This window comes from Nothoprocta perdicaria, unplaced genomic scaffold (genome assembly GCF_003342845.1).
Source record: "Nothoprocta perdicaria isolate Ctin4 unplaced genomic scaffold, notPer1 scaffold_99, whole genome shotgun sequence".
NCBI classification, from domain to species: domain Eukaryota; kingdom Metazoa; phylum Chordata; class Aves; order Tinamiformes; family Tinamidae; genus Nothoprocta; species Nothoprocta perdicaria.
In genome coordinates this window covers 683,183-704,794 of record NW_020456298.1, presented here as the reverse complement: position 1 = coordinate 704,794, position 21,612 = coordinate 683,183, and the positions used below count along the sequence as shown (strand labels likewise).

Below are 21,612 nucleotides of genomic sequence, written 5' to 3'. Positions count from 1 at the left end.
TGGCAATGAAATTAAYACAGAAATATCTTTTAAAAAAGGTACACAAAAGTAAAAAGCCTGGTGCAATCGCTCCTATTTATAATCTCCTCACTGTAAGAATAAACCCCCGTTACCTCCACGCGAAGCATATGGGGAGTAAACAAAACAGATGGGGGATTTCCCACTGCTGGTTTCTTCTGAGGATACTTATTTCCATCCCACAAACTCTCAGCTGTCATCCACGRTTTATTTTCGCAGCACATTTGTGTGGGGGTCACGCGGTTACTACCAGCCGGGGTGATGGGGCCGTTTCGCGAAGCCTCCCTGCGCCTCCCGCTCCTGCCTCTCCTTTTACCCCCGGAGTTTGCAGCTGGGATCGGCGCCGCTTTCCTCAACCCCTTCGGGCTCCCGCCCTCGAGCGGGGCCTGACATTTGGTGCCTCTCGCTTGCGCTCAGGCACCGCGGGAGACGTGCGGAGAAGCAGCTCGCTCCGCTTCCCGGCGGAGGACAACGCCATCCCAGCGCGCCTCCGCAACGCACGGCGCATTTATTTACACACGCGAGAGCATGGCCGGGGAGAGACCCTTTAAAAATAAAAAGAGACATAAATAAATAGAAGGAGAGCTCCATGTTTTCGTGCCCCCAGCCGTGGCGAGCCGCCCCTATTTGCTGGCAGGGGCTCCTCCCGCCGCTGCCCGCTCCTCCCTCCCGCGCCGTCTCCCCATATATCCCCCGCGCTGGGAGCCGTGCGCGCCCGGAGCGCCGCGCCGCGCCGCGCCGCGCCGTGCCGTGCCGTGCCGTGCCGCGCTGCGCTGCGCGCCCGAGCCGAGCGCGGCACCGGGAGCGCGGAGCGGCGCCGCGGGGCCCGGCCCGGCCCGGCCCGGAGCTGTCTGGGCGCGGCGGGTGCTGAAGCCGCCCGGTGCCCGCGCACAAAGCGGCCGCCATGGAAGAGGAGCTCAAGTGCCCCGTGTGCGGCTCGCTCTTCCGCGAGCCCATCATCCTGCCCTGCTCGCACAACGTCTGCCTGCCCTGCGCCCGCACCATCGCCGTGCAGACGCCCGAGGGCGAGCAGCACCTGCCGCCGCTGCTGCACCCGCGGGGCCCCGCGCCGCCGCCCGCCGCCCCGCCGGGCCCGGGGCCGGGGCCCGGGGCGGCCGCGGCCCCGCTGGACGCCGAGAGCGCGGCGGGCGGCGGGGAGCACGCCGACAAGCTGAGCCTCTACAGCGAGACCGACAGCGGCTACGGCTCCTACACGCCCAGCCTCAAGTCGCCCAACGGCGTGCGGGTGCTGCCGCTGGTGCCCGCGCCGCCGGGCTCCGCGGCGGGCGCCCCACGCGCCGGCGCCGCCAGCTCAGCGCTCACCTGCCCGCAGTGCCACCGGAGCGCATCCCTGGACCAGCGCGGCCTCCGCGGCTTCCAGCGCAACCGGCTGCTCGAGGCCATCGTGCAGCGCTACCAGCAGGGCCGCGCGGCCGCCGCCGCCGCCAAGTGCCAGCTCTGCGACCGCAGCCCGCCCGAGCCGGCCGCCGTGCTGTGCGAGCAGTGCGAGGTGCTGTACTGCGCCGCCTGCCAGCTCCGATGCCACCCGGCGCGCGGGCCCTTCGCCAAGCACCGCCTGGTGCCGCCGCCCGGACACCCGGCAGCCCCCGGMGGCGGCGAGGCCGGCGGGAAGGCGGCCGGTGGCGGCGGCCGCAAGGTGCCGACGTGCGCCGAGCACGACCTGGAGAACTACAGCATGTACTGCGTGAGCTGCCGCAGCCCCGTGTGCTACCAGTGCCTGGAGGAGGGCCGGCACGCCAAGCACGACGTCAGGGCGCTGGGCGCCATGTGGAAGCAGCACAAGGTAGGGCACGGTGCCCGGCGCGAGATGCCTCCCGGGGCACCATCCCTATGGAGCTGTCAAGCCTGGCCCTGTTTGGAGCTGTTGATGGGGTGGTGGGGAGGCCCTCCTGGCTGCCTCGTCCCCTTGCAGGTGGCTGCGAGTGCAGGGAGGCTGCAGGRTGCTCCTTCTCTTGTGGCATCCCACCACTTAGGCTTCTGTCAGTGAGGGAGGGTGGCCTGGGTCCACCAGAAACTTTTAGGTGTGAAAGTGTGGAAGGGGGATGCATTGAGGCTACCTGGCCTCATGTTGTGTCGTGGGGCTCTCTGAGGATGGAAGAGAGGCAGATGCTCAAAGAGGCCAGCAACAGTGGCTGGGAGGTCCTGTCACAGCAGAAAAATGCACCAGGAAAAGCAGGATGGGGCTTGCAGGCAGCTAAAGCACTTTGTGGTTCACCTAGAGTGGCAGCTTGATTCATCCCGCACTGACACGGAGGCTCCTTTGCTGCCCCTGGAGCTGCTCCAGCAGGTTGCAGAGCTGCTCACTGGGCAGCAAGGGCAGGTTGCTGAAACCCAGCGAAGCTGCTGGGCTCTTTGGACACAATCTCCTCTTTACAAGTCAGACATTCAACTATTTGAGCAAAGAGCAAGGCAGAATAAACTTAGAGGTTAAAATAGAATGCAGGAACTTGGCTTCTCCTTGTTGGGAACGGTGGACTCAGGGACAGTTACCTGTTACTGAATATGAACATGGAGAGGAGACTCCAACACCTGAGTGCCGAGCGGGCTCCTTGGAGCTCCCAGCGCTCCCCTGGGAGAAGGACTTGTCCTGGTGGTGGTTCCAGGAGCTCGGGGGCTCTGCTGCCCACGGGGCTTCTTCCTTTTCACTCCTCGGCAGCTGGCAGAAAAGGGGGCGCTGAGAGACCCTTTCAGACCCGCAGGAAAGGCCGAGGTCGAGACTGATGCCAGCTGCCCTCAGCAGTGTACTTCATGGCCTCAACCTAAAATAACTGGCAAGGGAAAAATGACTAAATTTTAAAGCTCAGAATAATAATACCACTGGTGTGAACTGCGCTGTTTGTCCATCTGAGAAAGATAAACTACTTCAATGTGTTTCTTAGTTGGAATATTCTCTGCCAAGGGCTTAGCCATCTCCTCACTAGCATGTGATTATTGCTTGTTTAGAGGAGAAATTCTCTTGACTGATGAGCAGCAGATCACAAATTTACAGCTTTTGCTACTTATGCTAATGGCAGAATCCAATACTGAGCAGAATTATTTTAATGAGCAGAGACAGAATTCAATGTTCAGATATGGCTAATCTCTTGCAGATTGTGAGAGACCAGCTGTTGTTGTGCTGAGGTCTACTTCGAGTTAAAATTGTTTAATGCCTTTTTGAAGAATGTGATAAACTCTGGGGTAATCTGAATGCATAGTCAATCCTTTTTTTTTTTTTTTTTCTTTTTCCTATTGTCAAATACTGTCAAAAGAATGAATGATACTGTGCTGTTTTATATTTTCATCATATATTTTTTCTGGGAGTACACTATCACAGAATGCGATTTTTCCCTTGTTATATATAGTCTCAATCTTAATGTGAAAATTCTAGTGAAATCAAAAAAAAAAAAAACCTCCAAATTGCACCCTCATGGACATTATTTTTTCCCAGGACAATACGCTTGGCAGAATAAATATAATGGAGCCATATAGACAGGCAGCTTAAATCATCCACTCACGTCCATTCAGATAAATTGCTTTGGAATGAGGTACTTGTGCTTRGAAGTAGTTCTCACATGCAGCAATTTCTACAAGTTTATTACCTGTAGCAGTTTTGACCAAGCCATAAATTACTTACACAGAAATATTGTACGTTGAATGGTAGGCCAAATATAATTCAGGTTTTGTGTGTTCTCTCCAGGTAATCCAGGCACAGTTGGTAGAGAGGCAAGTTTAAAGGCACTCTTAGTCCAGTAAATTTAGGAGATGGACATTTTTCTGTAACAGAATAGTTGGGGATGAGCTGATAGGTATCTGCTTATCTCCTGCCAAGGGAAGTGACCATTTTCTTAACCTTGAGAGGGCTTTCAGTTCCATTTCCCCACCTCCCGCAGGGCACTTTTGTGCCGCGTTACCAAACTTAACAAGACAATTTTACTACAGACTCTAGACCTGGTTTTGACAGACGTCATGCCCATCCTCAGCCTTTGGAGCCTTTTCAGTTCGAACTCTGCATTAGCTTAATGCAGAAATTGTTTTGACTGCTGCTTTGTCTGAGCCTTATCTAACGATATAGTGGTGTATTACAAGGTATTATGATATATCYTAAAGTATGTAAGCTCTTCTGTTTAGTGTTTTAGACCATGCAATGAGAAGTGCATTTACACCCTCAGCTGTAGTATTGGCTTGGCAGTTGCACAGGACTAGCTGCTAACGKCACAGATTTCCCCATTGCACTGCTGTATGCAGCCTCTCTTTGGAAAAACCAAAAAATGATGCAAAATGAAGGACATATTTAAGCTCTGCCCACTCCATATGTGCATGTATATATATATATACATATGTATACACACACATACACATGTAAATGCTGGATGATATGAAGGAATAGCATCAGAAGGACCCACAGGATGTGGAGCTCTGTGAAGGGCAGGCACTCCGGCTGTCAAAGGCAGTATTAGTGCCAGGGTGCCTCTGTTTTAGGCTGACCACAAGASTTGTGTTCCCAAGAACGTGAAGGTTGTTTCAGGACTCAGCACCAGGATGAGCTTATCTAATCAATAGCTAATCTGCTGCTAGAGAGAGGTGGAAGGAAACAAAGTTAAATGAGCATGAACTGTTTGGTTGAAAAAGGGCGATGGAATTATCTGGCTCATTTTCTAAAATCAAAGGAAGCAYGAGGCTTCCATGCCTATCTGGATTTAATTACTTGGTCTCATTATCTCTCTGTTCCTGTATTTGACAGGARTGTAAACTTTGTGTCCATCTCCAGAATCCCCATACTCGGTTGTGAGACCAGGTATTAAACTAAAGTAGCGGTATGTAGAATATTGTTTGTCAGAAGTTAATAATTGTGTTAGTGGAGCTTGTAACATTTCAGTTTGGCTTTGAGTGGATATTTTTGCAGCATGGGAGATTGCTCTGAGTGTACAGGGCATTTTTTATGCTTTGCTTGGTTTACTAAGGGCTTAGTCATGTAGCTCCAGTTGATTTTAATGGGAAATACATGACTAAATTCCTCTGCTTTGTAAGGTATCTTTTACACATGCTTTGAAAAACAAGGCTATTATCTCTAAGTGGGTTTCAGAAATGGAGATCTGGTCTTCTCTTTAGTTTCATGCTGCACTTGCATTAGTGCAACCGCAGCTTTTAACGAGCACAGAGGTTCACTTAGGAGCCCTTTGATCAACGGCTTTGTCAGGACTTTCTATTCCAGTTCTACGAATGGTAGCGTGCCAGGAAATGAAGGTGATGGTGCTCACTGACATCAGTACATGCATTGGCTACAGTTCATCTGYGTGGAATCAGATTTCTATGGCTGCTGTAATGACCATATACAATTTTTGACTCTTTCCTTTTTTATTTTTTTTTAATGAAATAAACTTTGTGTCTGATTTGAGAGTGAGAGCGGATGTTGGAGAGGTGCAGGTGTTTCATTTGTTGGGTCCAGCGACTGTCTTCAGTGTGAAAGACAAATCTTGCCACACCAGGACAGTTCTGCTGGGCCAGTCACTGGCACAACATAGGATGCTTTTGCCCGCTAGTTCTTTCTCTCTTCCTCCCCTGCTGCTTTGCCATATTCCAATTTCGCCCTGTCACATGCCAGCTTGACAACCCAAAGGCTCAACATGCCTTGTGGATGGAGGGGAAGGAGCAATCCGGAAGAGTGTGCTTTAAATCTCAGTTAGCTCATGGAGAGCTAGTTTAAAGTCTTGATGGGCTCATCTAGCAGAAAATAAAGACCTTTTCAAGGGATTAGGGTCTGATCCAGTGAGTCCACTAAGCTTTCAATCAAATATGATTGCTTTCCTTTTTTTTTTTTTTTTTTTKTKTATGTTTGTGTGTGTAGTGGTAGGAATTGGTGTAAGAGAATATTGAATAAATACTGACAGACAAACACAATAATGATTGATCTTCCCATTACATTTGTTACAAATGCGTTGTAGCAGAGCATGTTTTATTTTCAATTTTGGCGCTGATGCAATMCCTACAACTGGGCCTAAAGGGGGAAGTTTGTGCAACTGCGAGGAAAACCAAACAAAAACCAAGGCTGGCTTCTTTTTCTGTATCTGAGTTCTAGTTCACAGTAAAGGTGAGTCTATACCTGGTTACATACCTGCGTACAGCACAGCTGCACAGAGTTACCCAGGTCCCTCTCCGTCTGTATAATGTGTCTACCTCAGGGGCTGAGGTGTGAAACGTGCATAAGGAGCTGCCACGCTCCGATCTTCCTCCTTCTGCTCAAATGAGGAAGAGCAAGGGAGGGTGAGAAGGAGACATCCAGACTGCCAGGATCCACGTTCAGCCTTTGCCAGCATGAAGAAGAGGGGGGCCGTGCCCTTTGCAGAGGTGGAATGATCTGCTTCCCTTCAGGAGCGAAAGGGAAGGGTGATTTACTGAATTTTCCATTAGGTCTTGTCCTAGAAGACTTGTAACCTTTTGGCTTCCCACATATGAGGTTCTGTCTTAAGGTGCCTAGACCTAAGGAATCAAGAGCAGACTTTAACATTCAGAAAGCCTGGCATTAGAGAAGATACTTTGTTTTCTGTTTCCTGATGTCAATTGTTATATCCATTTGCWATGGATAGTTAACTGGGCTTTGGCAATCTGGTAGCTGCCAAGACTGGCAAAGGAGAAGGTGCAAGAAGAAGCTCAGTTTCTAACCTGAGACTTGGCACAATAGTCCAGACCTTGTGTTAGGTGCCCTCTCTGTCAGCAAAGCCAAGGATCACAGAGCAAATATATTTGTACAAAGAACTRATGCCTAGTCTGGACTTGTCAAGGGCTGGCAAGTGGAACCACGTGGTTTCCGAAATCCTCATCACGCTTGGAGGAAAGCCRTGTGAGGAACCGCACTGCCCAGGTGACAGGAGCTCTGGATGTGCTCAGGAGCAGGACAACAGCTGCCTTCAGATGAGCCCCTTCAATCTGGATATCTCAGCTGCTAGCTGAGCCAACAAAAAGTTTGGTCTTCAATGTGAGCTTACAACAGAGACACTCCTTATCTCCCACCATGCAAAAGTTATCCAAAGTTTTTTTTTCATTTCTGTTTTCTTTCTTTCTTTTTTTTTTTTTTTTTAATTTATTTCCAGAAATATTTACTCTTTAGTTAGATTGAGGCATGGAAAATCAGAGCCCTTTAAGGACACATTGCTGTGAGGCTTAAAAATGTGGATTTGTCTTTGAGGTTCTGATGTGTCTTAGGTGTGGTTGAATCTACCACACTGATAATGGTTGCAAGATTTGATGGGGGGGGGAAAAAAAAAAAAAGGCACTCTTTTGGAAAGCTTGGGGATTTTTCAGCATAACAGATGTTACTTTGTAAGTGTAAGACTATTATTTCCTTCTATATGTGGGTAGTTSTCTTTTTTAAAGGTATTTTGACTTATTAAGTCATTGCAGTAAAGTGGAGTGTGTAGACACAATAGTTGACTGCCCCCACATGCATATTTCGTCTTTATTAAATCTTATTACAATTAAAATCTTAATTATTCTTTTCTAGCACAAACACTCAATGTGTGTAAGAGCACATGTGACAGCAAGTAAGCCTTTTAGCACATTGCTAATTGTCAAAATCAAGGATTAGTAAGAAATACATTTGCATTTTATCTCTAATATTTTTTTTTTTCTTGCAGGCACAGCTATCTCAGGCTTTAAATGGCGTTTCAGATAAAGCAAAGGAAGCAAAAGAATTTTTGGTTCAACTGAAAAATTTACTGCAGCAGATACAGGTAACTGTAGAATATTAGTGGTTGGGATAATACAGTAATCAATAGAGCTGAGTGAATAATTTATTTGATGACTTTATCTCTTTTGCTGGTCTCATATTTCCTGGAATCATCTAACCTTCTTGATTGTATTTGCTAGACAAAATTATTCATCAAATAGTGTCTGCAAATCTCTCTTAGCTTCTAGACTGGTTGTTTTTTGTTTGCTGCAAGAAGCTGATATTCAATACTGAACATCTGAGCTGTGTTGATTAGTATTTGATTGAATCCATTGGTCATGCTCTAGGCTCCTGCTTGACTGTAATTCCTGAAACTGGGCACTTAGCATAAATTCTTATTTTTACACATTCAGAATTAACTTCTTGTTTTTCATTTAACATTCGCTAAAAATGTGTTTGTTTTTGGATAAAATCCAGTCAATCTGTTTACCAGAGTATTTATAGGAAGTCAAAAAAGAAAAAAAGAAACTTACGTTGCCAAATCAATTTGGTCACTTACTGAAGTAGAAGACATTTCCATGTATATAATTGGACAGAATTAATAAACAGAGAAGGACTCCTGGTGAGTGCAATAATTGAAGACACAAACCCAAAAAGGAACAAATTTCTTTTTTAACTAAATTTAGACCTCTCTGTGTTGGGGGTCAGAGGATAGGCAAGTCCCTTCTCACCCTACAGAATATGACTGAGTTGGAGCTTCCCCACAACGAGCTTGCAGGGTCCGGAATGGGATGCTTGTTATCTGCTGGGACACTCTGCTGCAGTATGGCTTCTGTGGAATATATATCATCTCCTCTGCTGTATGCCTGCTCTGCTGGTTGTCCAGCTCTCGTCAGTGAGCAAGTCTACTTCTGTCACTAACAGAAAGCCAAAACAAAAGTTTGAAAATCTGTATTTGGCTTAGAATTTAATCATTAAGTASTTCCTCTTAACACTCCAGGCTATGAATTCACACCGCAAATGCTGTCAAAGTTCTCAAACTGCCCAAGAGAGGTGGCACAAGCCACCCTCATATTCTTCTGTGACACTGCCCAGTGTGAGGGACAGAACAAATGAAATTGAGTAGAAACAAGCATGAAGCTACCAACTCATACTTGCTCCATGACCTGTTTTGGACATGAGAAATTTCTCAACTGACTTGAGATATCTGAAAGTTAAATAGCTCATCTAACCTGGTCACTTAGGCTTCCTCCATTTGCTAAGGATATGTCTGGACACTTCTAGAGAATTCTTCTTCCTATCTGTGTTGATAGCTATTTTAGGATGCGATAACTCATCCCAAAACAATAATATGTCACCAATACTTTCTTGAGTCACCTACCTCCATTAAAAATGTATTTTTCCCTCTCAAAATCTAAAGCTGGCCTATTACAACTGCTTATGACTAAGCTGTAAAATCCTTTAATGTGTTTCAATAAAATCACTGGCAAATTGCTCTGCAAAAGGGAGCTGCTACTATTAGATCCAAAGACCAGGCAATTCTTTTTATGTAGCTCATTGTTTAAATGGTAGAGAAAGACTTAGAAGAGGAAATTGTATCCACTGATAACCCTCTGGAACATAGGTATGTCTGGATACAAAGCTAGGTATGAACCTTACATGCTTAGCCAGTTACCTGCATGAGTCTGAATGAGGACATGAGTTAATGAGGACATCAAATTTTAGCAAACAAGAGTGTAAGGATTAATCTCCTGTAAGGATTAAGTAAAACAGGTCTAGGGCACAGCCTGAGTGCCAGATCATGATCACCCAAACAGTTTAACTAAGAGTTAAACAGTTTAACTCTTAGTGAGCTCCCTGGAATAACCTTGTCCCATGACAAATGTCCCTCTTCCAGGTGATGTCTGAGCGGGATTAGGTGATAGCACACTCTAGGGATTACTCCCACTAGACAGGTTGCATCCAGATGTGCTGCTCTGGGGAGAAGAGTTTAAATATGTCATGAGCTGACCCTTGCCTTCTGGCCTATTGGCCCAAGAATGGTTCATGGACTGCTATATGTTAGAATAGATGTATTCTGTGTCTAGATTTATATCCAGAATTGTGTGTCTCAGTTCAGGTTAGGACTCATAGATATCTTATTATGATACCACACACACACACACACACACACACACACACACACACACACACACACAAACATCTACCCTTCAGCAAAAATGCCTTAAAAATGTGTGTTTACACAAAGGATTGATTCATGTATACATTTTATTGTCTTGTTTCAATGCAAAGAACAGCCAGCCACCCAGAGCTTTTTATCCCCTCTCTGATCTTGCCAGAGCTACCAGGAACTGTGCCTTTACCCTGCCTGGAGCAATCCACAAGTTCATAACCTACTTTTCTTTTTTTCATGTTTCACAGATCTGATAGTGTCTGTTTGTTTTACTTCCTTTCTCTTTTATGAGTCCACTTCTAAGCCTTTTGGTCTGCTCTTTTTAGAAACTTCCAATTCCTTATTGCCTCTGTTGTTTCCTTGTTCTTCCTTGYTGCTGTCATTATCCAATTTTCACATTTTCCCATCTGCTGTAGCAATTTCATCCTTTCTCATTTGAAAAAGGCATACTGCCAAAKGCCCTGTTTGTTGTGTGAATGGAAAACAAGGAGAAAAATGCTGCATCACATCCACTTACTGTTTTAGCTCTTACACAGGCCACAGTGCTTCAAGAGAAGCTTGGTTGGAAAGCAGCTTATGGGGGAGTCAGGTGTGATGCAAATGCAAGAGACAGAGACACAAACAGGAAGAGTCTGCAGCAAATGTGTGAACAGTAACTCAGCCCTCTGTTTTCTCTGYGCTCCTCTCTCCTCTTAGTGATAGCGGGTAGGACTTCCATGGAGGCCAGGCCAAGCAATTTCCAAGGACGAATGARCCTTCTTCCCTCAGCTGGAGGAAGGGATGCATGGATCATCGTTGGGGGAAAGCAATRCAGTGCTGAAATAAATTGCTCTCAAAAGAAGAGTAAAGCAAATGAACTGAAAAGAGAAGGGAAATGCATACACAAAAACTAGAAGATAATCATGAGTTGGGGAGGTGTGATGGCTTGCCGTAAAGATGCATTCTCCTCAAGCATCTCTTTCAAATAATCTCATTTTTAATGCTTTTTATTTTTGATATGGTGCACTGTGGGGAAAGATGAGGGGAGAACTGAAGGCCTGCTGGAAAAAGGTGCCTGAAACCTTTCTCTGCTTTCTAGTCTCATGAGCAGACAGAGCGAGGAAGAGCCTCCCATTGAGCGAGTGTTACAGAGTGCTTTCCACAGCAGTGAAAGTTGTCCCCAGGAGGTGGGTCCTTTGGTACTATTTGGTACCAAGACCTTTGGTACCATTTACCCACAGGTATACAAGTGCAAGTGCAAAGCACRATTTGTTCAGAGATTGGATTCCCATTTATAGATAGGACTCTATGTAAGGCTAGTGTGATACTCAGGCCTTGCTCAGATCACGATGGAGACCAAAGAGAAATGTACCTGATCTACTGCTGTCTACCTAGCAAGGAGTTTTATCACAGTGTGAATAAGAGACTGCCCTGTATTTTTCTCCTGAAAAGTTAATTGAATATGTGTTTCCAGAGAAGATGCAAGCTATAGCTACATTTGACAAGTGATAGCTATTTTTTWAAAAAATACTGGAGGCAATAGATACAATCTCATGAATAATATTTGTACCTGAGTTACTTCCTTGTAGTCAGACTGTGGATCAGATTCTGGACCATAATTCTGCCAATTCTGCCAATTCAAAACAGTTAAAGTAAGGTAATTAAACAGAATAGCACTGAACTCTCTTACAATATATATACATATAGGTAAGCACTATGTATGTCAGGCTTAGATTTTAAATTACATTGCATTAATGTGTCTTCCAAGCACCAGTTGTCTGGAAAGTACCAAGAAGTGAAGGTTTTATATAATCCCATTTTGTAGCATAGCATCTTACACTTTTACTTTATAGCATGCCGTTGTCAAAGGTATAGCTATAAAGAAAACAAAAAAGGAACAGAATACGCTAGGGTCTTGAAAGGAAATCTTTTCTGAATGGAAAACAGGTAAGAGTGATCAAGAGCTTCAGCTGTAAAATATGCTTTCTTTGATGAACATGACTCTCCCCTTCTTCTAGGAGAACGGTTTGGATTATGAAGCCTGTCTTGTTGCTCAGTGTGATGCCTTGGTTGATGCATTAACTCGTCAAAAGGCAAAGCTGCTCACAAAAGTTACCAAAGAGCGTGAGCACAAGCTAAAGGTGAGCACCACTCTCATAAGCTGTGAGTATTCAGGTGAGCATAGCTACTGGCAACTGGTATTAATGGGCATTTTGTTAAGTCTCCAGCTCTTTACACGGTAAAAATTTCCATTGACCAAATCCTAAAGTCACTCAGCAAGTTCAAGCTTAGCATTTCCATGGACCTGTGTTTTTATGCTAAAAATTAGAAATACGATTCAGCAATCTACTGAATTAGGCCATTAGTCTTTAATTATATGATGCTTTTGGCAATCTTTTAAGAGATGCTCAGCATTGAAACCTGTGTGTGATTTACATTCTCAGTACTTCCAAAAGCCAGGAATCCCTCTCAGCAGAGTATTTGTCTGAGTAAGATTTTGGGTCTCTCTTGAAATCTTTTAGATCAGATAAGCTACCTTCAGAGATCTTCGACTCAAAAGAAATAAAGGAAATGCAGGAAAGGAAGGGAAAAGGAAGATATAACTGGTTAAATAAAATGGCAATAAAGACATCTCTAAATGGAYAAAAATCCTTGAAATATCCACTTCTTAATATAGAGGTTTTATAGTGCTGGTAAAAATAATATCTTAGACTTAAGGAAGACCTGAAGTGAAAAATCTGAAGTGAAAATCAGTGAATAAAATCTAGTCAAGATCAGCAAGCTCCATGCTTAACAGGAAGCAACATTTGGGATATCCTACTAGCAGCTTATGCCTGTTAACCTSTTATACTCAGGAATTGTGGTGTTTTACCCAGAACTATTAGGTCTGTTTTAAGTTGTGTGACAGCAGAACAAAATCCAAAATCTGAAAAAGTGAAATATACCTGTCTCATTTCTTAATCCTGMTAGTGCCTCCTTAAATGGAGCAAGATCAGTTGTGAACTGTGAAGAAAATGATAGTCTATGATTTGCCAGAAGTCACCCCGTTATCTTCCTCTACAACACTTGTGTTTAGGTCAAAGATTTATTGAAAGATTGAATTTTAGTGAAAATTTGACTACAAGTGTGAATATTGAAAATGTAAAAACATGTTCTTTGCTCTTTCTGCCCCAAGCAAATCTGAGCTTTGAGCAATTAATCTGCTCTGAAAATTGARATTCACTGTGCACAACATTTTGCCAAACTAATTATCGGTATTTACAATACAGAGCAAATGAGTGTAGCTGATGGAGATGTGGCAGTGCCCATATGGCAGCTAAATCAGGCATAGCTTTAACACTGTCTTCCATTTGTTGCCTCTTCTGAAATAATTTATGCAATTAAATGGAAGCTGAGGCAGTTACCAGAACTGTACTGATATTTGTTTTCCAGGTTGTTTGGGACCAGATAAATCACTGTACACTGAAGCTTCGCCAATCAACAGGGCTCATGGAATATTGCCTAGAAGTTATCAAAGAAAATGATCCCTCTGGGTTTTTACAGGTATTTTCTTTTCCAGTGTTGTTGGGAGAGAAAAATAATAAGGGCTTCCAAATCTAAAAATGGACTGCTTGGCTAATTAGCCTGTTCCACCTCTTAGACAGGTTCACCTTAATCCCTTTTAGTAACATCTAAAAGTCCATCTAGCCTGATGATTGTATTAATTTCCAGTGAAGTCAGTCTTCAAACAGACAGACTGAGGTGTGGAATTAGTATGAGTGGCTGAGGAGGTGGTAACTTTGTACAGTACATGCTCTGTTGGCCACTTGATGAAGTGAAATGATTCATATAGATCATATGCATGTATAGTTATGCTCCTGCTAAACTGCTGGGTTTTGGGCTGCATAATTCTGGGGAAATATGGTATGTAATAATTGCTAAACAGTGTGTTTATTTTATGCTACACATATATGCATATACATGCGCACACACACACACACACACGTGTATACCCATATATACATATATACATATATATAAATAAAGTGACAGGGTCATTTCAGAGGAAGTGTGAAATAGTCTGTATAAATATGCAATTTTCCTTTAGGCAAAATTGTAAAGAAAATGAAGCTTCCATGTTTACTTCCATATTGGGAATGTGTGTGGTCTGAAGCAATAGATGATTCAAAGGCAACATCAGAAGGGGAATAAAATAAAATGTCACATTGCTTATGAACTTAATGATCTGTAAAGAGCCAAGTTAAAAAATGCAAGTGTCAAGTAAACCAATGTTGATGAGATTCTATGRATTATCTATTTTGTAATCATATAGCATATAATTCATGGCAAATTGAGAAAATCTATGCATTAAATTCTAAGATAAGAACTCAGTTCTTTAAGCACATACTTCAATTCAGAATGATCCTGGAAATTGTTTTAAATACTAGTTTCAATATGTAGACTTGGACTTGTGAACATTTCCAATAGATTGGTTAGAGGTAACCGCATAAAAGCTGTTGTCTGTGTGCCAAAAAAAAAGCTCTACTCGGGTAACTAGGGATTTTCAAAACAAACAGGCTTGAAAGTCATTGATCTAAACATTCATTGAACTTCAAGCCCAATTTTCTTCTCTGATAAACTTCAGTGGAACCGAAACACGTGTTTACATGAATAAGGACATTTTATTGATTTGAGCCCACAGTCTTTACATGGTCACTGGATATGACCCATGTGTAATTAAAGGCATTATTCCTTTTTTTTTTTCCTTCAGCAGCCTACTCGTTGTGGTGTAGTAAAGTCTAAAGAGTTTTTAAATGTGTGCAAAGCCTAGTGGAGTCTCTCTGTAAAAACTGAGTAAGATTTTAGGGCTAGGTCCCATGTAAAAATGCAGCATGATAGTTGGYAAGTGTCTTTTTGTTACCATGTGCCTTTCTCTGACTCAATTCCAGTTGCTACTGAGTCTAGATTCCAGACAGAAAGCTATAAGAGACTTTCATTATTGCCATTACCAAAATGGGGGAGGAGATGGGGCAAGCAATGAAATGGCCAACTGATGAGCTAAAATACAACAGTTACACTGCCTAATTCATTTGCCTAATTTATTTTATTAATTCATTTAATTAATAGAATTAATTTATTTTGTCTTATTAACTGCCTTATTAATTACCTAACAAGGAAGGCACATCAATCAAAATGATGTGTATGTGGCTGTTAGGACCTGCTGCACACATAAATGCATGAGGGTTTGTCACAATATTCCTAAAAAACAGAATGAGAGTTAGCCAACTTAAACCTGTTATCACTCGAGATTGACTTGTTACTGTCATGTCTAGTCTCAAGCAGGAGGTAGGAATGTATATTAATCCCAAGACTACAAAGCATTTTAACAGCTTGCCAACTGGGTAGTACAGAACAGATGAAGTCTTATCTTCCCTACATGCTAGCTAGAGATATGCTTAGTTTTCATTTCAGCTTACTTTTCTTAAAATCTTTGTGACTTCACTCTTTTCTTTCACATTTGATATTAAAAGTACTTTCGTTTTTTCTTTTCCTTGGTTTATCTAACGATGATTTCAAGGTAACTGGCAAACACTGAAGCTGTCTATTACCAAGAGTAACTCTTCTTGCAACGAGGGTGCTGAGATAGAGCCAAGGGATCCAGCACCCCTCTATCTGTGCTCCTCCACTTGGTGCACAGGCTGTTTAGGAGCTGTTGGAAAAGGAGCCCAGACCAAAGTGTAATCCAACAGGAGTGGCAAGGGAGGATATCTGAATTCCTGAAATAAAGAAAAGAAAATTCTCTCTGGCCTAGAGAGAAGAATATTCTGCTGTGATATCCAGGACACTTGTTGGGAAGGATTCCAGATATGCTTCACTGAGCTCAGAGACAGCTGAGTTGATTGATTTCCACAGAGACAGGATTTCAGTTGCAGAAGAGCCCACTGTGGTTGTTTTAGTCTGACTTCTGGCCTAATTGTCTGTGGGCAGAGATAGAGCAGAGTATGAAAAGTGGGACTCTGTCTTGATGCGATGGTAGAAAATCGATCATGTTCTTTGGCAATCACTTCTGAGAACTTATCTCTCTCACTCAAATACACCCATTCTTTACCAAGAAGTTTTGCTTACAAGAAGCAAGTTTTTTCTTGCTTCAAGCTTTCATCCGCTGCATCATCTCTGCTAAATGGAGAGACCCTCCAACATTTAAGTCTTCCTTTATGCAACTGCTTTCTAAACAGGAGAGCAAACCCAGCTTCTGTAGATCAGAGAAGAGAGTTCATAAGCATATGTGGCATGCAGATACATGATATTTAACACAATTCTAAAAGGCTTTATAAGCACTATTTTTATTTTGCTGCTCTTAAGATGGGATTATGTTTTGAAAAGTGGTAACAAGAGGATACRAGATAAATGGAACTCACTGCAAAATTATCCTCCTTCAGTTGTACTATCATATTCCTAATCTCATTTTTCTGTATCTCACAGACATTCTGTCCCTTTTAGTGTGCTGCGATATGCTGCTGCATCTGCACTCCCGTAAGCCTGGTCCTCTTTTTCAGATCTCAGATGCTTTAATCAAGCGCGTTCAAGTATCTCAGGAACAGTGGGTCAAAGGCGCCTTGGAACCAAAAGTGTCTGCTGAGTTTGACCTGACTTTGGATAGTGAACCTTTACTGCAGGCGATTCACCAGCTGGATTTTATTCAGATGAAATGTAGGGGTGAGCTTCTGTGATTCTTTTTTTTTTTTTTTTTTTTCTGTTTTTTTTTATGAATCCTTTGAAACAGTGCTGGGAAGAAGGGGGTCATAGGGCCATAGAAAGAGGAATGAGGAATGACTTGTCATTTGAGGATAGTTTTCTAGCAAATGAAGGTTACCGTGTGTTTGCTAAAGGAATGTGCTCACCTCATTTGTAATGACCTGAACAAGCTGAGACAGTGATATCAGGTGCAGTTAAAAATTTGAGAAGATAAATTCTTCAGAGCAGGACCATCTGACAGCTTTGAAGATGGAAGACATTAGTTGCATGAAACTTTATGCCATTTTGTAGCATTCCTAGATTTGACATATATAATTCAAAATACCAGTTACTGCTGTCTTGTCAGTAGTAAGAGAGCTCTACCTCTTCAGGAAGAGCTGAAGTGGTAAATAAATATTTCCTTACATACACATATGTTTGACTGGGGGAAGAACCTCTGTTTCCTATATCCCGGCTATTCTGCAAAGAGTGACCAGATTGAAAAAAAAAACAAAAAACGGGAGGCAGAGAATTAGAAGGGGAAATTAGTTCAATAGCTGTCCTGTTCCTTGATTCCTAGAGGCATCCTAATGGATCGGCCACAAGAAGAGCTTCTCCTAGAGCTTCTCTTTGCTCTTTTCTTTGGCTCAACCAAGGAGTGTCTGATATATGTCCCATTGGGTTGGTCGGTGCTACCGGCCAGCCCATGTGGAGGACAAACCCAGTTGTACCCAGTGTGCAAGGAGTGGTGGAAACCCAATGGTCATTTGTTCTGGCCRCTACTATTGCAAACCTGGCAACTCTTGCAGTTGCATAAGGGACTGCATTTTTCCTGCTAGTGCTCTTGCATTCCCAAGCAGTACAAAGCACAGATTGATCCCAAGCTAACATTTGTCAGAAATGAGAAGTTTGATATATAGAGATATATTTCTATTTTTCAATCTAGGATTGCAAATCTCTTTGTATTTAAATTGGTCTGAAGATTTGGCTTTTTTTTTTTTTTTTCCTGGAATTTACATCTGAGATGTTAACCAGCTTTGCATTGTCTTCTCACACATAGTGTCTTTGCGTCTGGAAATAAGGGTACTACAGATTAAGCAACTTAATGTTTCATTAGCAAACACCCAGATGTACCAGRTACAACACATCAGAGTCTGTGAGAAGCTGGTCTTGCAGGGTAATGTTTTGCTACATGTAGCATCAACACTTTCACACTTCTGAGCCTCCTTTTGCAGAAGCATATATATGTCTCTTCACATCTGCTTCTCTTCCTCCAGTCCCAGTAACCCCAGTGCACCAGAGACATCAAACTTTGCCAAAAGTTTGGTGAGGGGAGTGTTACCAACTCGACATGTTGATTGATCTAACAACAGTGAATGCATCAGAGCTAATCTGTAAAGAGAGACTTGGGAGATCCTAAGAGAATAGGGCCAACATGGCTCTTGCAGCTACAGGTTGTTTCATTTAAACGCTTTGTGACATAAGGTCTGTAACATCATTATCGATGCTTACTGCATGCCTGAATTTCTAATTTTTTTTCAAACTCTGGCCTCATTCAACCTCAGCGAGCTTGCATGGGTCAGTTAGAGGTGAAAGCTTGCTTGCAAGTAAACATTGATTCGCTCTGTTAGACAAAAAAGAATGAAAATGAGAACAAATCTCATTAAATTTGCTTTGATGACTTGTTCATGTACCTTACTGGTGGATTCTGTATAAGGCCCTCTCCAAAGCTGACCTCAATAAAGATCAGGGAGTGTTTCTTCTACAGAAAGACAAAGTTACTCAGTACCGAATTAACTGTGCAGGGAGCAGAAATGTGGTATGTGCATAAGTGATGCTTAATCAGTCGTGTAGATGGAAGTGTCTCACTGATAGCCCAGAGTCCCCCACTCCCTAGGCTGGCTGATCCACTGGGAGTAGCTGAGCTCTAGTATTTGTTGTCTAGTATTAGACTTCTGTCTGTTTCTCCAGTCAGAAATGCGTCTTTAACCCTAGTTCTGACTGGTTTCCATCCTGAAATTGGGTCTTTGCCTGTGGGCTTTCCTTCCCCCTTAATAACACTGCAGTGCGCCTGCTACAGCAGGGACTCTGGATTCATGTAGCCAGTTTTGGAGAAGATCAGAGCTTGTGATGGCCTTGTTCTTTTGCTGCATATAGTCCTTTAAAAATTAATCCGTGAGGGAGAGTGGAGAGCACAACTTTCCTTGACAGGCTGACAAACAGTAAAGGAAACCTTAGAAGAGCCATCTGTACCCTGAGAGGAGAGTGGCTATGAGCTGCATTGAACAATGTCTTCTGAAACTGCAGAGTTGACATGAAACATCGGTATCACAGTTTTCACTAAGGGTGACCTGCATGAAGCACTTTTATAACAGTAGGACATTAATCAAACTCATTAATAGGTCATGCTATGCCAATGCAACATCATTCTCCCCTTGTATTTATAATCCTTTAAAAACTCTCTAGAGAGTTTCAAAAACTCTCTATAGGACACCAAGTTGCCTGGGAAGTAGGACAGTAATTTAACATTTAAATCTTCATTTTTATTCTGATAGTTAGCCTATATTTTTCTTCTCTTCATGTTGTTGCATTGCTGCTCAAAATGAAGCATTTCTCTGTGTCCTAGTTATTCATCTCCCTTTACACTTTCCTTTGACTTTTACAAGACTTCATCCTCCCCACTCCTAGAGGGAATCTGAGGTCAAGGTGAATCTCTCTCCGTGCCTATCTGTATGCTTTAAGAAGGAGGCAGGAGGGAAACAGGAGCGAGCGTAATCCAGCAAAGCTGGACAGCTGCTTTGTGGGAGTTYCTTACTCCTCCATGAACTACTGCATGGCTGGACAGCTCAGGTCACAGGCTGGTCCTAAGTGAGTAGGAGGGTCCTTAGGATTACTCACACAAATGTACCTGTCCACAAAGTAAAGCAGCCCAGGTCTTCCCTGTAGCATTGGATGCATTGGGCCAGTTTTCATGTTCTTTTCAGGAAATGGGAACACACACATTTTAAAATATAAAAAAAGTATTCTAATCTTGCATGATGTTTCTACTTCAGGTGTTAAAAGAGATGTACAAACAAGTTACCTTTACCCCAAGGGTTCTACTCTTTTTTGCACTTTTTTGCCTTATGTGAACAATCTCTAAAAACTTCCCTTTGGTATTCCCAAGAGCAGGCGATTGGAGAGGTGCAATTTTGGCAGATTATTGAAGACATTTCCGTATAGATAACTTTGCATTTTATAAATTTCAAGAATTGGGTTCTCATCTCTTTTTTTCCAGAGGCAATCTTAGAAGCAGAGAGGACCTAGTGTTTGACTCCTAAAAGCCTTAACAGCTTTACAAAAGTGATAGGAAGGTGGACGGCTGACACAGCCGTCTGCTCCAAGCTTCACTGAAATTATACATACTAGCAAGCACAGAAAAAAACCCTCCAAATTGGACATTTTATTTAAAATTCTCATTTTCCTCTGAATTCCCCGCTTTCCTTTTTTTTTCTCTTGTCATATTTCTGCTACTTCTCTAGTACCTTCTAGAGAGAGAAATGTCTGAACTTGCTGTGTAAAAAAACAAGCAGATTTTTATTTATAATACCCTCTGAATCATCCTCAAATACAAAGAAAAAGCAACAAGACTTTTCTTCTTTTCTTTTTGCAGAAAACAAAACCCTCAAGAGCTTACTTATAAAGCTCTTTCCTTTCATGCCACACTCCTCCTGGCTGCACAACATCTGAGTTCAATGCAGTGGTGGGTAATGCCAAGTATGATGCTGGACTTCAACGCCACTCTCAATGTGGGGGTTGAGATTTGCCTCTTGGCACAACAGTCACCATTTTCCCACAGAGAACTTGTTACACGAAGTGTAAACACTCCTTTCTTTATACAAAGAAGTAGAGTAGGACCAAAAGAACAGCTCAAGGGCTTGCTCTTACACAGACAAAACACACAAAATAATCTAGAGGCTCAGAGTAGAGAAGATAAAAGAAGAGCAAATTGACATTTTGAAGAGCTTAGTCAATAAATGCTCAGAGCACTCAGCCCCTTGCAAGAGACTGTGGAATTTTGCAAAAAAAAATGTCCTGGATGATGAAATTCAGCCTTGGGCAGAAAACCAGGTTAGGGCCTGTGGATCATTTAGATCCCACTTAGCCTCTGAGATTTTGTTACCAGCCTAACTAATATAATAAGTGACCAGTCACTGTCTTGCTCACAGCACAGACTAAGGGGTTAGGGCAGAGTTACACTAATCTGTACTCAGTTCCTGTTRCAGTGCCACCCGTCCCATTACTGCAGCTGGAGAAGTGTTGCACCCGAAACAACAGTGTGACTTTGGCTTGGAGAATGCCACCTTTGAGCCACAACCCAGTGGAGGGTTATATCTTGGAACTTGATGATGGAGATGGTGGCCAATTCCGAGTGAGAAATTCATTCAGCATTTATTTGTGTGTCTTTGTATTGAAGTTTCCTTGGGATAGGGCTTTGTGTTTGTCTGAAGTGGGGAAGAGGGCGTAGGGAAGGTTGCCAAAGTATCCCTGCTTCTGCTGCATGGATCCAGAAAGCATGTAGATGTTTTAGGAAAGGAATACAAAAAATAAGATATTTTTCTATCTACATGATTTTCTATCATGTATTGTTATATCCCCCCAGCTTTATCTTACTGTGTCTGCTGCTGATCTTCCTTGATGCCTCCTCTGCTGTAGTTGTCCATGTTTAGCTCTACATTCCCTGAAGCAACAAGAAGCTTTTTACATGTGGTTTATATTTAGAAGTTTGACTGTGTGATCATGAGGTACGGAGAAACAGGTAAACTGTGTTCCTCTCTTTTTTGTGTTGCTTAGGAAGTGTATGTGGGCAAGGAGACTCTCTGTACTATTGACGGCCTTCATTTCAACAGTACCTATAATGCAAGAGTCAAAGCTTTTAATTCATCAGGAGTTGGTCCTTACAGCAAGACAGTTGTTTTACAGACATCTGATGGTGAGATTCCCTTCCCTTCCCTTCCCTTCCCTTCCCTTCCCTTCCCTTCCCTTCCCTTCCCTTCCCTTCCCTTCCCTTCCCTTCCCTTCCCTT

At 43.1% G+C, this 21,612-nt stretch overlaps 1 protein-coding gene across 4 annotated transcripts in view; it reads left to right on the top strand.

The window, feature by feature from the left end:
• The first annotated feature begins 922 nt into the window (after positions 1-922).
• TRIM67 (tripartite motif containing 67) overlaps positions 923-21,612 on the top strand; it is a 30,167-nt gene continuing 9,477 nt past the window's right edge. The window contains exons 1-8 of one of the 4 annotated variants that reach the window (XM_026053357.1): positions 923-1,044; positions 1,126-1,822; positions 7,650-7,745; positions 11,852-11,974; positions 13,266-13,376; positions 16,370-16,529; positions 20,813-20,958; positions 21,381-21,519. In XM_026053357.1, the coding sequence (XP_025909142.1) occupies positions 923-1,044; positions 1,126-1,822; positions 7,650-7,745; positions 11,852-11,974; positions 13,266-13,376; positions 16,370-16,529; positions 20,813-20,958; positions 21,381-21,519 (1,594 nt within the window). Of the gene's footprint in view, positions 1,823-7,649; positions 7,746-11,851; positions 11,975-13,265; positions 13,377-16,369; positions 16,530-20,800; positions 20,959-21,380; positions 21,520-21,612 lie in introns of all 4 variants that reach the window. The other 3 variants (XM_026053358.1, XM_026053355.1, XM_026053354.1) reach the window with 3 other exon arrangements.